Source organism: Oreochromis niloticus, linkage group LG3 (assembly GCF_001858045.2).
Source record: "Oreochromis niloticus isolate F11D_XX linkage group LG3, O_niloticus_UMD_NMBU, whole genome shotgun sequence".
Classification (NCBI taxonomy): Eukaryota; Metazoa; Chordata; class Actinopteri; order Cichliformes; family Cichlidae; genus Oreochromis; species Oreochromis niloticus.
In genome coordinates, this window is record NC_031967.2 from 83,848,494 (window position 1) to 83,860,375 (window position 11,882).

The 11,882-nt window shown below is 43.7% G+C and overlaps 1 protein-coding gene across 1 annotated transcript in view; it reads left to right on the forward strand.

Moving 5' to 3' along the window:
• Positions 1 to 11,882, forward strand: part of LOC109199610 (muscle M-line assembly protein unc-89) — a 28,961-nt gene extending 17,079 nt beyond the window's left edge. The window contains exons 7-11 of the mRNA XM_025906084.1: positions 136 to 477; positions 7,790 to 8,113; positions 8,543 to 8,884; positions 11,075 to 11,159; positions 11,485 to 11,882. Coding sequence (XP_025761869.1) covers positions 136 to 477; positions 7,790 to 8,113; positions 8,543 to 8,884; positions 11,075 to 11,159; positions 11,485 to 11,533 — 1,142 coding nt within the window. The 3' untranslated portion in view covers positions 11,534 to 11,882. The remainder of the gene's footprint in view (positions 1 to 135; positions 478 to 7,789; positions 8,114 to 8,542; positions 8,885 to 11,074; positions 11,160 to 11,484) is intronic.

Consider the following 11,882-nt stretch of genomic DNA (forward strand, 5'->3'; position numbering starts at 1 on the left):
AAGCAGTTCAGCTCCAAGTCAGAGAAACACTAAAAACAGGAGTGAAGATCTGCTGATTACACAGCAGAGGACATGATGGAGGATCAACCTCACTGATGTCTGTCTGTTTGTTTTTTGCTTCTTTTTTTCTCTCAGTTTCTCAGACAGAGATGGTTGAGGTGACACAAGGAGAGACATCTGTCCTTCTACCCTTTACAACTACACCTGACCTTCCTGAGGACGTCACAGTGGAGTGGACTCTCACTGAACCACAACAAATGAAGGTCCACGTGTATGAGAGTGGAAACAATCAGCCAGATAAACAGGACCAGGATTACAGAGGTCGCACAGAGATGAATGAAGATCCACTGACAGCTAAAGACCTCAGTCTGACCCTGAAAGACCTCCACCTCACTGACAGTGGAGTCTACACCTGCACCGTCTACAACAAGGATGGACACATGCTGCTACAGAAATCAGTGATACTCAGTGTCAGAGGTGAGTGTAACAGCTTTTTGTCCACAGTGTGAATCCCAGATGTAGAAACCTGTCCGTGAAACATTTTTTTAAAAAGTGAACTTTATATTTAGACTATAATGACCTTCCCGGAACATTAGCATCTGTACTCTGGAAAGCAGGGAAGCAGGGCAAGAAACCTACGTGCACCACCAAGAACAGAAAATACTATACAAGATATTTAAAACAAAACTAGAATTAAATCAAATTATGTCTTGATGCATGCTCAATCATCAAGGTAAGTAAATCCCCAAAAGTTGATTCTGTTCATCTGAACGCAGCGTTTTGTGGGAGAAATGTTTTGTTTCAGTCATTATGCAAATGTGCTGTTCATAGGGTTGGGGAAACCGGCAGTCAGCTGAGACCGAAGAAGTCACTTGGATGAGAGACGAAAAGTTTCTCCTACTGAAAACGCTACGTCAACATGAACAGAATCGATTCTTGGGAGTAAATAAAATTGTTAATAAAAAAACTCAGCTCTTAGTACAAAGACTTCTCCTGCAAAATGTTGAACACGGTAACAAATCCGGTTGATTCCTAGCTAACCAGTTAAACATAAATAATATAAGGAAATAAATAAATAAATAAGGAAAAAACAACTATATGTGCTGTTTATTTATCTGTGAACATAATTTATGACCCTGAAAGAATAAACAACATTATTAGGGATATCTATGAAATTTTGTACTCACCACAAATAAACCCATCTAAATACAAAATTGATGAAAATTGCTAGACAGTCAAGCAACGGCACTGGATTTGCTGCTGACACGAGGGGAACTCCAGGAAGCCCTGATAAGTATGCCCAATAATAAGGCTCCAGGTCGAGTCGGCTTTCTACAAATAATTCTGGACAATTCTCACACCACAGAATGTTGCAGGAAATCAAGGAAAATGGCAGACTACCACCAAATATGAATTCTGCCAACTTCTGTCCTCACTAGATGTGGACTTGACTTAGATTATCCAGTTTGACAGACTGTGAACAGAATGAGAAGAATGCTTTCAACTCAAATTCTTCTTTACTTCGATCTGCATCTCCAGTTTACAATGCCATGTATTTCTTTGTGCCCCCCTTTCCCTGTTAATGCCCTACCTGGCCCCCTGGCAACACTTTGCTAGACCCGCCCCTGCACAGTTACCAGCTGTCAGCTACATAGAAAAGGATCCTGGTGTTATTTGTCTCTCAGAAACAGCTCATAACTTCCCTTCAACTCATCCATGTCACCTAAAAGGTAAACCTGTTTCTACATCACCTGTTCAGCTCTGATGATTCAGTAAGAACATCTCCTGGTTTCATCTTCATGTTTCCTTCTCACCAGATAACCAAACCGATATCATGACCAGCAGCTTTACAGCTGTGGCTCCAGCAAACATCAGCTGATACTAGAAATTAATATTAAATAAATTCTAACTACAGCTGATCAAGCTTAAACGTGCTGCTGTTGTTTATCCGCTGGTCTCCTCTTTCTAGCGCAAAGTGGGCAATAAACAAACAAGAGAGAAAAACCGATCAGCTGATCATTGATCAGTTTTATGATTGAAGGAGCACTACCAAACAACTGAGATATTTTTACGCATCAGCCAGCATCTGGCCAATCCACCACCTTTCATTGTTTATACCGTTACAAAAACAACAACAACAACAAAAAAACATCGGCCCGTAAAAACAAAAAATCACCATCGGCCCAACGGGCAAATGCCCGGAATGCCCCATGGCCAGTCCAGCTATGGTCGGTAGGAGGGAAATTTCTTTTGCAGTTCGTCTGAAAGAAGGACTTATGCTTTGGGATCTTTTAAACATCATTAGACTCGTTGCTGTGCGCTGTCTGTCCTGTCTGTGAGAGCAGAACAAGTGCTCACAAAGCAGCTGTTTGGGGATGATGTCACACATGGGTCTTCTGTCGGAATATAGGAAAACCCGGACATTTTTATCAATCTCGAAACTCCTCTGCACAGAGAGAGCACATAAATGTCGACATCACAACACCATGAAACACATGACAAGCAACAGGGGTGGGTAATTGGTGAGAAGTAAAGCCGATGTAGACCCAGCCATCCTGCCCTGCAGCTATTTATCCAGCGCCGGGCCAGACCCGGCTTCTGACCTCGGCCTTGGAGATAAGTGGATGAAGTGAATAACGGTAGGGAATCTATATTTCTTAACCCTCTCAGGCTCAAATTAAGTTTTAGTAACAGGAAAAATCTCGTATTTGGGGAAAATTATCAAAAAAAAATAAAACTCATAAAATATGTATGTGGGGTAATCAGGTTGTTAGTTTTTAACTGTTGCAAATCGGCAACGCCTGCCTCGAGAGGGTTAATACTGAAGGAAGTGAGTTCCAGTGCTGAGGAGCAGAGTGACTGAAAGCTATATTGAGAAGACGAGCAAAAGGAACATCTAGATTAATGGCAGATGAAGATCTGAGAAAGCAGGAAACAGTGGCGATATGAAGCAGATGACAGATACAAGGAGGGGCAAGATTGTGGATGCACTTAAACATGAGAACTAAGATGTAGGATACACCATAGAAATGTATCCTAGCTTCTATGGGCAACCAGTGAAGCTGTTGAAGAATTGAGGTAATATGGTCTCTTAAGGGAGTACGAGTTGTGACCTGAGCTGCAGAATTCTGAAGACGTTTTTGGTGGGACTTATTGGGGAGACCAAATAAGATGGTGTTGCAATAAACAATCCCCGAAGTAATAGGACTATAGACAAGTATGGCAGCAGCATGGGAGTAAGAAAGAGACAAGGTTGGTTAATGTTATGTAAGTGGAAAGTATGCAGACCGGGTTATGTAATTAATGTGAGACTGAAATCTGAAACACCCAAACTCTTCACCTGCGGGGAAGGAAGGATGTGGGAATTTTCAATATTAATGGAGAAACTGTGAGATCTGGTTAAGATGGAGGCTGTGAAAGCGAGTAAAACTTCTGTTTTATTACTGTTAAGTTTGGAGGAGAACCATGATCTAATCTCCATAAGACAGTTTGAGAGTGGAAGTGATGAACTAGGTTTGGAGGAAACGTAGAGCTGGATGTCATCATCATAACAATGAAAACTGATATTATATTTTCAGAATATATGGCCAAGAGGGAGCATGTAGATAATGAATAAAAGAGGCCCTAATACTGAACCCTGGGGCACACCAGCAGAAACAGTAAAGAAACTTGAAGAGCAGAATTTAATTTGGATAAACTAAGTGTGGTCTGAGAGATAGGAGGTGAACCAGGCAAGGGGGGTATGACTAATGCAAATGGATGCTAATCTGTTCAGGAGGATATTATGAGAAATGCAATCAAATGCCGCACTAAAATCAAGAAGGATTAGAATGGTTAAAAGACCAGAATCAGCTGCCATCAGAAGGTCATTAGTAATCCTTAACAGAGCAGTTTCTGTGCTATGATTGGGGCGGAAACCAGACTGAAATTGTTCGTAGAGATTATGGTCACTGAGGTATGAATGAAGCTGGGAGGCAACAACTTTCTCAAGGATTTTTGAAATAAAGGGGAAGTTTGATATTGGGCGAAGATTATAAAAGTTATTGGGATCTGCCCCAGGCTTTGAGAGAATTGGAATGACAAAAGGAGTTTTCAAAGATGAAGGAACAATTCCAGTGTGAGTGGATAATATTAGTTATGTTACAAAACTGCGAGGCAGGCAAGCAAGCAGATGAGAGACAGGAGGGAAACACAGCTGGGACAAATCAGGGCTGACGAGACAAAGGAAGCAAAACCAGACGCATTAACATGAGACACAGACTTTCAAAGTAAAACAGGAAACATAACAGAGACGCGAACTTGACAAGGGGATACAGCTGACAGGGGACACAGAGACATAAACCATAAGACAGAAATCTAACAAAGAAACTAAAGACTAGAAATGATAAATAATATCAAAATCAATTTCAATAATATAATAAACAAAACCCTGGGTCAACGACCCAGGCACCCTAACAAGTTATGAGAGGAGCCAATGAGGGAAGACAGGCTTTAACTAACACAGTGGGAAGAAGGTCGAGCTGACCAGTGGATAAATTAGATTTTTGAATAAGATTTGATACATCAGGTAGGAGTAAATTTGAAAATGAATGACAGGAAGACAGTGAGGGAAACAGAAAGTCTACTTCAAGGTTAGAAGCTCCGACAGAGGTAAGTTGTTGGTGGATGTCAGAGATTATAAGAGTGAAAAAAGATGTAAGAGAGTTGCAAAAGTCAGCAGAGTCCATATGAGAGGAGAATGAGTCCGGTTTTCTTGAACAGACGTTCCAGTTGGCATCCTTTAGCTTTGATATGGTGCATGTTACGTGTAAACCACAGTGCTGAATGGGAAAATGAGACAGTTCAGTGTTTAAGTGGAGCAAATATGTTAAGAAGGTTATGAACGTTGACATTATAATAAGAAACGAGTTCGTCAGGGGATGAGGAGCTGTGAATAAATGGAAGGTCATAAATGGGAGATGAAAGATCAGGAAGATTAATATTACTGATTTTTCTAAATGTGATGTCACAGGTTTTGGAAGCTGTTGCATTACATTAAAAGAAATAAACATATGATCAGATTGGGGAAACACTGAGTGGGGGTAACACCAGAACAGCAGACCAAATCCAAGATATGACTTATAAATAAACGTAGATTATTGTAACAAGGACCCACCACACAATGGTTGTGCTTTAGTCTCTGTCTTTCTATCTTTGCTCAGGCAAAAATCACCAGTCCACTGTCCACTCTCTGTTCTGGTGCCACTAAAAAAACTCACAGCAAGAGAGAAAGCAACAGCTTGTCTGAGGCCAAATGACCAAACATTCTCCAACTTCTGTCTCCTGAGTGGCACCAGGCAGGGATGCCCACTCTCTCCTTTACTGTTTGCAGTTTTTATCAAACCAGCATTTAGACAGGCTGTAGTAATTAAGAATGTAGAACATCAACTCAGTCTGTATGCAGATGACGTGTTGCTTTTTCTGATGTGAAGCAGCTCAGGAGGGTGACCGTGGGGAAGGGATTGGCGGCGAAGCAGTTCAGGGGGCCGACTAAGATGGCGGAGATGTCCAGCTGATAGCCTGGAAAGTGGCCGATGGCAGACGCAGGTGTGCAGGGCGCACTGCGTGGCGGTGGCATGGCAGCCGCAGGAGACAAGGCTGGACCAGACAAGGCCGGTTGCTGGAGCAGGATGCTGGGCGAGCTCGCCTGAGCCCCCAGCTGGCACAAGTAACTGCCACACCACCCGACCTGTAACACCACAGCAAAACGTCCAAAAACAAACAGTCTCTGGGCACCTGGAAATGGGTGACAGGGGAGCCAGCTTGTTTGATCCAGAAGTGATGCAAACAGTCTCAACTGGCTCTAAAGCAGTGAGTTCAGTCTCCTCAAACCCAGAAGAATTGAACATAGGCTCGACATTCCCATTCAGTGATAGTTCTTTAAAGTCCAGAGAGGCTGGACAACAAACAAGATCTACAGCATTGCCCACAAAAACATGACTTAGACCTTCATGGCTGGGTTCCAGGGCAAACATTAAATATCCAGGTAAGCATCTAGTTTATGGCAACTTAATAGCATGACAGTTGTATATAGGATTGCCATATTTGCTTGAAACCACACTTGAAGTGAACTGTAACTTAGGAGTGTTAACTGGGTTGTGCGAAGAAACGGTACAGATAACACAGTGCTAGAATCTCTAGCTGACACAGGTGACATTTCAGGCTGTGTGTTGGTGGTAACATTATCATCCCAACTCAAAACCTTGTCTAGTAATGAGTTCACAGACTCAGAGGAGAAATATGTCAACGTAACTCTGAGAGGAGATAACATTTATTCACTAACAGTAGAATCGGATCCCTTGAGCTCAGCCTCAATGTCCTGACTGGAGGTGACAGTGCTAAACATTTCAAAAACACCCTGCTTGATATTCTGAGGTAAACAGAATTCTAGTTGAGAAGTTTCACAGTTTGGGTTACCATGACCTGAATCCATATTGTCATTTTTGAGTTTTAAGGTGGGTTCATGATCAGCATTTTCAGTTTTTTGAACATAGGAACAGCAAGCAAAACATGATCACTTGCCAGTTCACACACAGTCTTTTCATACATTATTTAGTGTCTTGCCTCCTCTGGCATATCCTTACTTGCTATATAAGCAGAGGGGCCTGGAGGAGAGAAAACACACTCCTTGATGATGGGCTCCAATGCACACACTTCTGTCAGACCATCAAAGGAGGGTCTGGCTTTGGAACCGAGGAAACTTCAGGCAGTTCTTCCCTCTTGTTGAAAAAGTTTACATGTTGGTGGAATTTGGTGAGGACTGTCTTGAGGTTTACATGGTTAATGTTGCCAGCTATGACAAGGAAAGCTTCCGGATGCGTAGTCTGGAGCTTGTTGGTAGCCTGAGATAGCTCTGCTAGTGCTATGTTAGCATTAGCTTTTGTACGGAGATACACTGCTATAACAAGTATCGAGGAAAACTCTCTCGGTAGAACGGGTAACCTTTACTATTAAAAATCCCTCCTGTGGTGAGCAGTGGCGACTCACTTCAGCCAAGTTTGTGCACCACAGTTTGTTGACGTTGACACACAAACCACCGCCCAGGCTCTTACCAGATAAGGAGGCTTCTCTGTTGGCTCGGTAGCATGCTAGTCCGGTTAGCTGGATAGCCGAGTCTGCAATGTCCGCGTTCAAGCTAAATCCGGATATTACTTGTCTGTGACCACTGAGAACCTAAATAATCCACAGACGTTCAGAAGTGGTAAATGATATCACTGTTGCACTTGATAAGAAACAAGGGAACAGAGCCCGCGGGCTCATCACTACAGTCCCCTGTGCTTTCTGTGGCTTCCATGGCTGCTGGGTGACCCCCTGTCATGGCTCCTGACACCCACTATCAGATAATTACATGGAGAAACCTTTGAATACAAATGTGTTCAGGCACACAGGTGTGGATACAGGTGTACACACAGGTGTTCACAGACACACACTATCTTCCTGGGCTGCTGCCTCAAAGCTTATCCTCCATTGTTGGTCTTGTGTGCTGCTCAGTAACATTCAAGATTTATTATTTACTGTTACTTATACTTATCTAAGTTGTTGCTGTGGAAAAAAGCCTGTGAGTGTTTCCAGCTGTGTGAGGATAAAAGCTGCACAGCTGTTTGTGCAGCCTCACACATCAACACACACAAAGTTCAACTCCAAGTCAGAGAAACAGGAGTGAAGAGCTGCTTGTTACACAGCAGAGGACATGATGGAGGATCAACCTCACTGATGTCTGCCTGTCTGTACTCTGATATTCTGCTTTTAGATGTTGGGATGCAGATGGTGGTTACACAAGGGCTAAAGTTTGTAATGCTGCCCTTCAAAATACCACGTGACCTTCCTCAGGGCACCACAGTGGAGTGGAGACACAACAGTGTGAAAGTCTACAAGTGCATAGCTATAAATTTTGGCACACAGCACCAGCCTCGCAGAGATCGTGCAGAGATGGATGGACATCCACTGACAACTGGAGACTTCAGTCTGACCCTTAGAGACCCCCACCTCACTGACAGTGGAGTCTACACCTGCACCGTCAACAACACATACAGAGACATCCTGCTACAGAAAGTGGTGACTCTCAGTGTCAGAGGTGAGTGTAGCAGCTGTTTATGTGAATCGAACATGAATCAGTGTAATCAAAGATCTGCTGATGGATCTGTGATAACCTGATATCACAGAAACAAAGTGAATTAAAAAAGTCACACTCTGCTGACATGTTACATTTTTCCATCCATGTAAAACTGTTCAGATGAAGAAATGTCACAGTGTTCAGGACATTGTTCAGCTGTGAGTCCAGCTGTTTCCAGCTGTTTGAGAATGAATGTGTAAGAGTAAAGAAAGCAACAGAAAGCTGTGCAGCCTCACACATAAACACAAAAGCAGTTCAGCTCCAAGTCAGAGAAACACTGAAAACAGGATGAAGAGCTGCTGGTTACACAGCAGAGGACATGATGGAGGATCAACCTCACTGATGTCAGTCTGTCTGTACTTGACATGTTCTGCTCTGGTCTCTTTTCAGATAACGAAGTGGGCGTGTTGGAGGTGACACAAGGGGAGAGGTCTGTGCTGCTGCCCTTTCAAACCACAGCTGACCTTCGTCAGGGCGTCACAGTGGAGTGGACACGCTCAGACTCCAAACACACCAAAGTCTGTATGTTTCAGAAAAGCCAAAGCCAGGCAGACAAACAGCACCAGGGTTACAGAGGTCGCGCAGAGATGGATGAAGATCCACTGAGAACTGGAGACCTCAGTCTGACCCTGAAAGACCTCCACCCTACTGACAGTGGAGTCTACACCTGCACCGTCTACAACAAGGATGGACACATGCTGCTACAGAGAGTAGTGACTCTCAGTGTCAGAGGTGAGTGAACAAGTCACAGGTCTCAGTGAGTATTTGCTAAACAATGCAATCAGACTAATAAATCATGGTTGTGTTCAAATTCATGGGCTCCATCCTCCTGAGGATGCATTTGTAGACCGATTACGTCACAGCGACGTGACGAAGGCTGTCCAAATTTGTAGACTCCTCCGAATGCAGCCGACAAATGCGTCCTCCTTTTCCCCGAATTTGAAGGATGTGTTGGGTGTGTCCTTCGTGGCCCACCATATCCCAGAATTCATAGCGCGGCCCAGCCAATTCCAGTTTTCAACAATGGCGGCCGCTACTAAATTTTAGAATTACTCTTACTAATCTTTCTGGGTCACAAAATAAACTTTAAACATATTTTCAGGCAAGAATGTAGCTGTGTAAACTTCAAATATTTGCTCAGTTTATCAAGATATCGCATATTTGCAAAAGTGTTCCGACGTTTTCGGAGACGTCTGTTATCCACCAGCTCGACGGTCACCGGGAGCTCGAGGGTCGAGAACGGCACAACTCCCGGCACATCATTTTCAGATCATTTTGCTACTCAGGTTAAACGTAATATATAAGTCACTTAGACAACCTAAAAATGTTATTGTTGGGCTTTTTTCAGTGTTTTATTTGTTTATGGCTAAATCGGTTTGGCTGAGATTAAAGTTATTAGATTACATTAGATAAAATAAAACTTTATTAATCCCCTGGGTGGGTTCCTCCTTGGTTTTCACACAGCTGAATAAACGTCAAACAGAAAACTGATTAAACAGAAGTGTGAGATGTTCGAGAACATACGTCAGTGTCCTGTTATATTTTAGATAGCAAAGAGCAGACGGCCGAGTTTATTAAAGTCCACTGAGACAGCGGTGACACTAATCTGAAGGCTAGACCGTCCAATTTCACAGCCGTTTACTTCCAGCTTACCGGACCTTCTGAGGACCCGGCCCACGTAGACCACGAAGGCCGGGTCCTCAGGAGGATGCAGCCCATGAATTTGGACACGGCTCATGTCATGTATAAAGAGATATGATGAGAGTCCATCCTTCTGCTCCTTTACCAGAGAAACTCTGAAATATCTCAGGCGCCTACATAACCCAGAATCATCTTCAATAAACACGCAATCATTAATAAACTGAGAGTGAAACAAAAACCTGATATTATCCACCAGAGGCCTCAGAGCTTGAGGGTCCTGCACAGTATCTTTGCTGTTCCTAGGACTGCACTCTTCTGTTCAGTTCAATTCAATTTCATTTATACAGCACGAAATCACAACAGCAGGCGCCTCAAGGTGCTTTATATTGTACAGTAGATCATACTATGGGAAGGAAAAACTCCCTTTTAACAGGAAGAAACCTCCGGCAGAACCAGGCTTAGAGAGGGGCGGGGCCATCTGCTGTGACCAGTTGGGGTGAGAGAAGGAAAACAGGATAAAGACATGCTGTGGAAGAGAGACAGAGATTAATAACAGATATGATTCAATGCAGAGAGGTCTATTAACACAGTGAGTGAGAAAGGTGACTGGAAAGGAAAGGCCCCTCCCTCAGCCTGGTTCTGCCGGAGGTTTCTTCCTGTTAAAAGTTTTTCCTTCCCACTGTCGCCAAAGTGCTGCTCATAGGGGGTCATATGATTGTTGGGTTTTTCTCTGTATCTATTATTGTACGATCTACTGTAAAGGGTCTTGCCTGGTGTGATCGACCCCAGCCTCTATGGATCTTGTACTCAGAGCTTGTTCCTGTGCTGCCATGATTAGTGCCTCTGTGCTGTCTTTCAGTCCAGCTTTGTCCAGCCACTGGTAGGATTTCTGGATGTCAGCCGCCTCCTCTATCTGCCGGTGGTACATATCGTGCAGGGGCACAAATAAGAGGCTGTGAACCCAGATTTCCATCCACATATTCAATCACAGAAATCAGATTCACTCAATCTTGCTCATTAAGATTTAGTTGTACGGTTTTATAAATCTAACAGCCTGAATTTGGAGACCTGACCAGAGTCAGTGTTCAGCTCTGCTGGGTTCATGCAGGCTTGGACGCTCACTCATGTTCCACTAGTGATTTTAGTATTTCCACTATTCAAATTCAAACTAAACCACAGCGGAGAGGAAAGAGTCTTGCACATGGTCACCTGGTTTGTGTGTGTGTGATGTAGAAATAAGTTGATGAGCTCTGAGACTCGCTCCTGTTTTCTCCTCTGCAGCAACCTTAAAGGGAGCCATGGCAGACATGCTGGCACGTCTCAGGAGGAGGAGGGCACCAAAATCTGAGATTAAAGTGGAAAAGAGGTATGTTTGCAGGGTCACAGTGGTGTCTGTGTTTACCTGTGAGGTCACCATGGTAATTGCAGCTGGTCCACTTTAAATGAGCTCAGTGAGTGAGGATGTGTAGGGTCACATGATCACAGGAACTCACCTGCCTGTGCAGGTATGAATGTATGAACCTGGTTTAATTCTGGGCTCTGATCCTCATCCTAGTCCCAGCTGATCGATCACAGATCAGAGAACCAATCAATCTGTTTGTAGGATATTGATCAGCTGGCACAGCTGGGATAGACTCCAGCATCAAACCCACGGACCCATGTGAGTGTCTGACTCTCCTCTGTCTCCTCAGGAACACGAACCAAGAACAGGAACCTCTGACTGCTGAAGAAACAGTCTAAGGAGGAGGAGGAGCTGGTGATGAAGAGCAGCCTGTGTGTATATACAGTATCTCTTGTGTATTCACCACTGAGGAAGATGAAGATGCAGCTTTGCTTTGGCCTTCCTCTGCTAACAGCTAACAGCTAACTAACCTCAGCCAGATGTTCTGCAGCTGTTTGTCTAACATTAGAAGTTTATAATGATGATGACCCCGAACATGTTTCTGCTGTTCTGATGGAGTGAAAATGCTTCATTTGAGTCAAAGGTCAAAGCTGCTGACTGTCAGGAAGCATCAGAGCTTCAGAGAAGATCAGACAAACATCATGACACACCCCCTCTGACCCACGGGTCCTTCCTGCTCCAATCTGA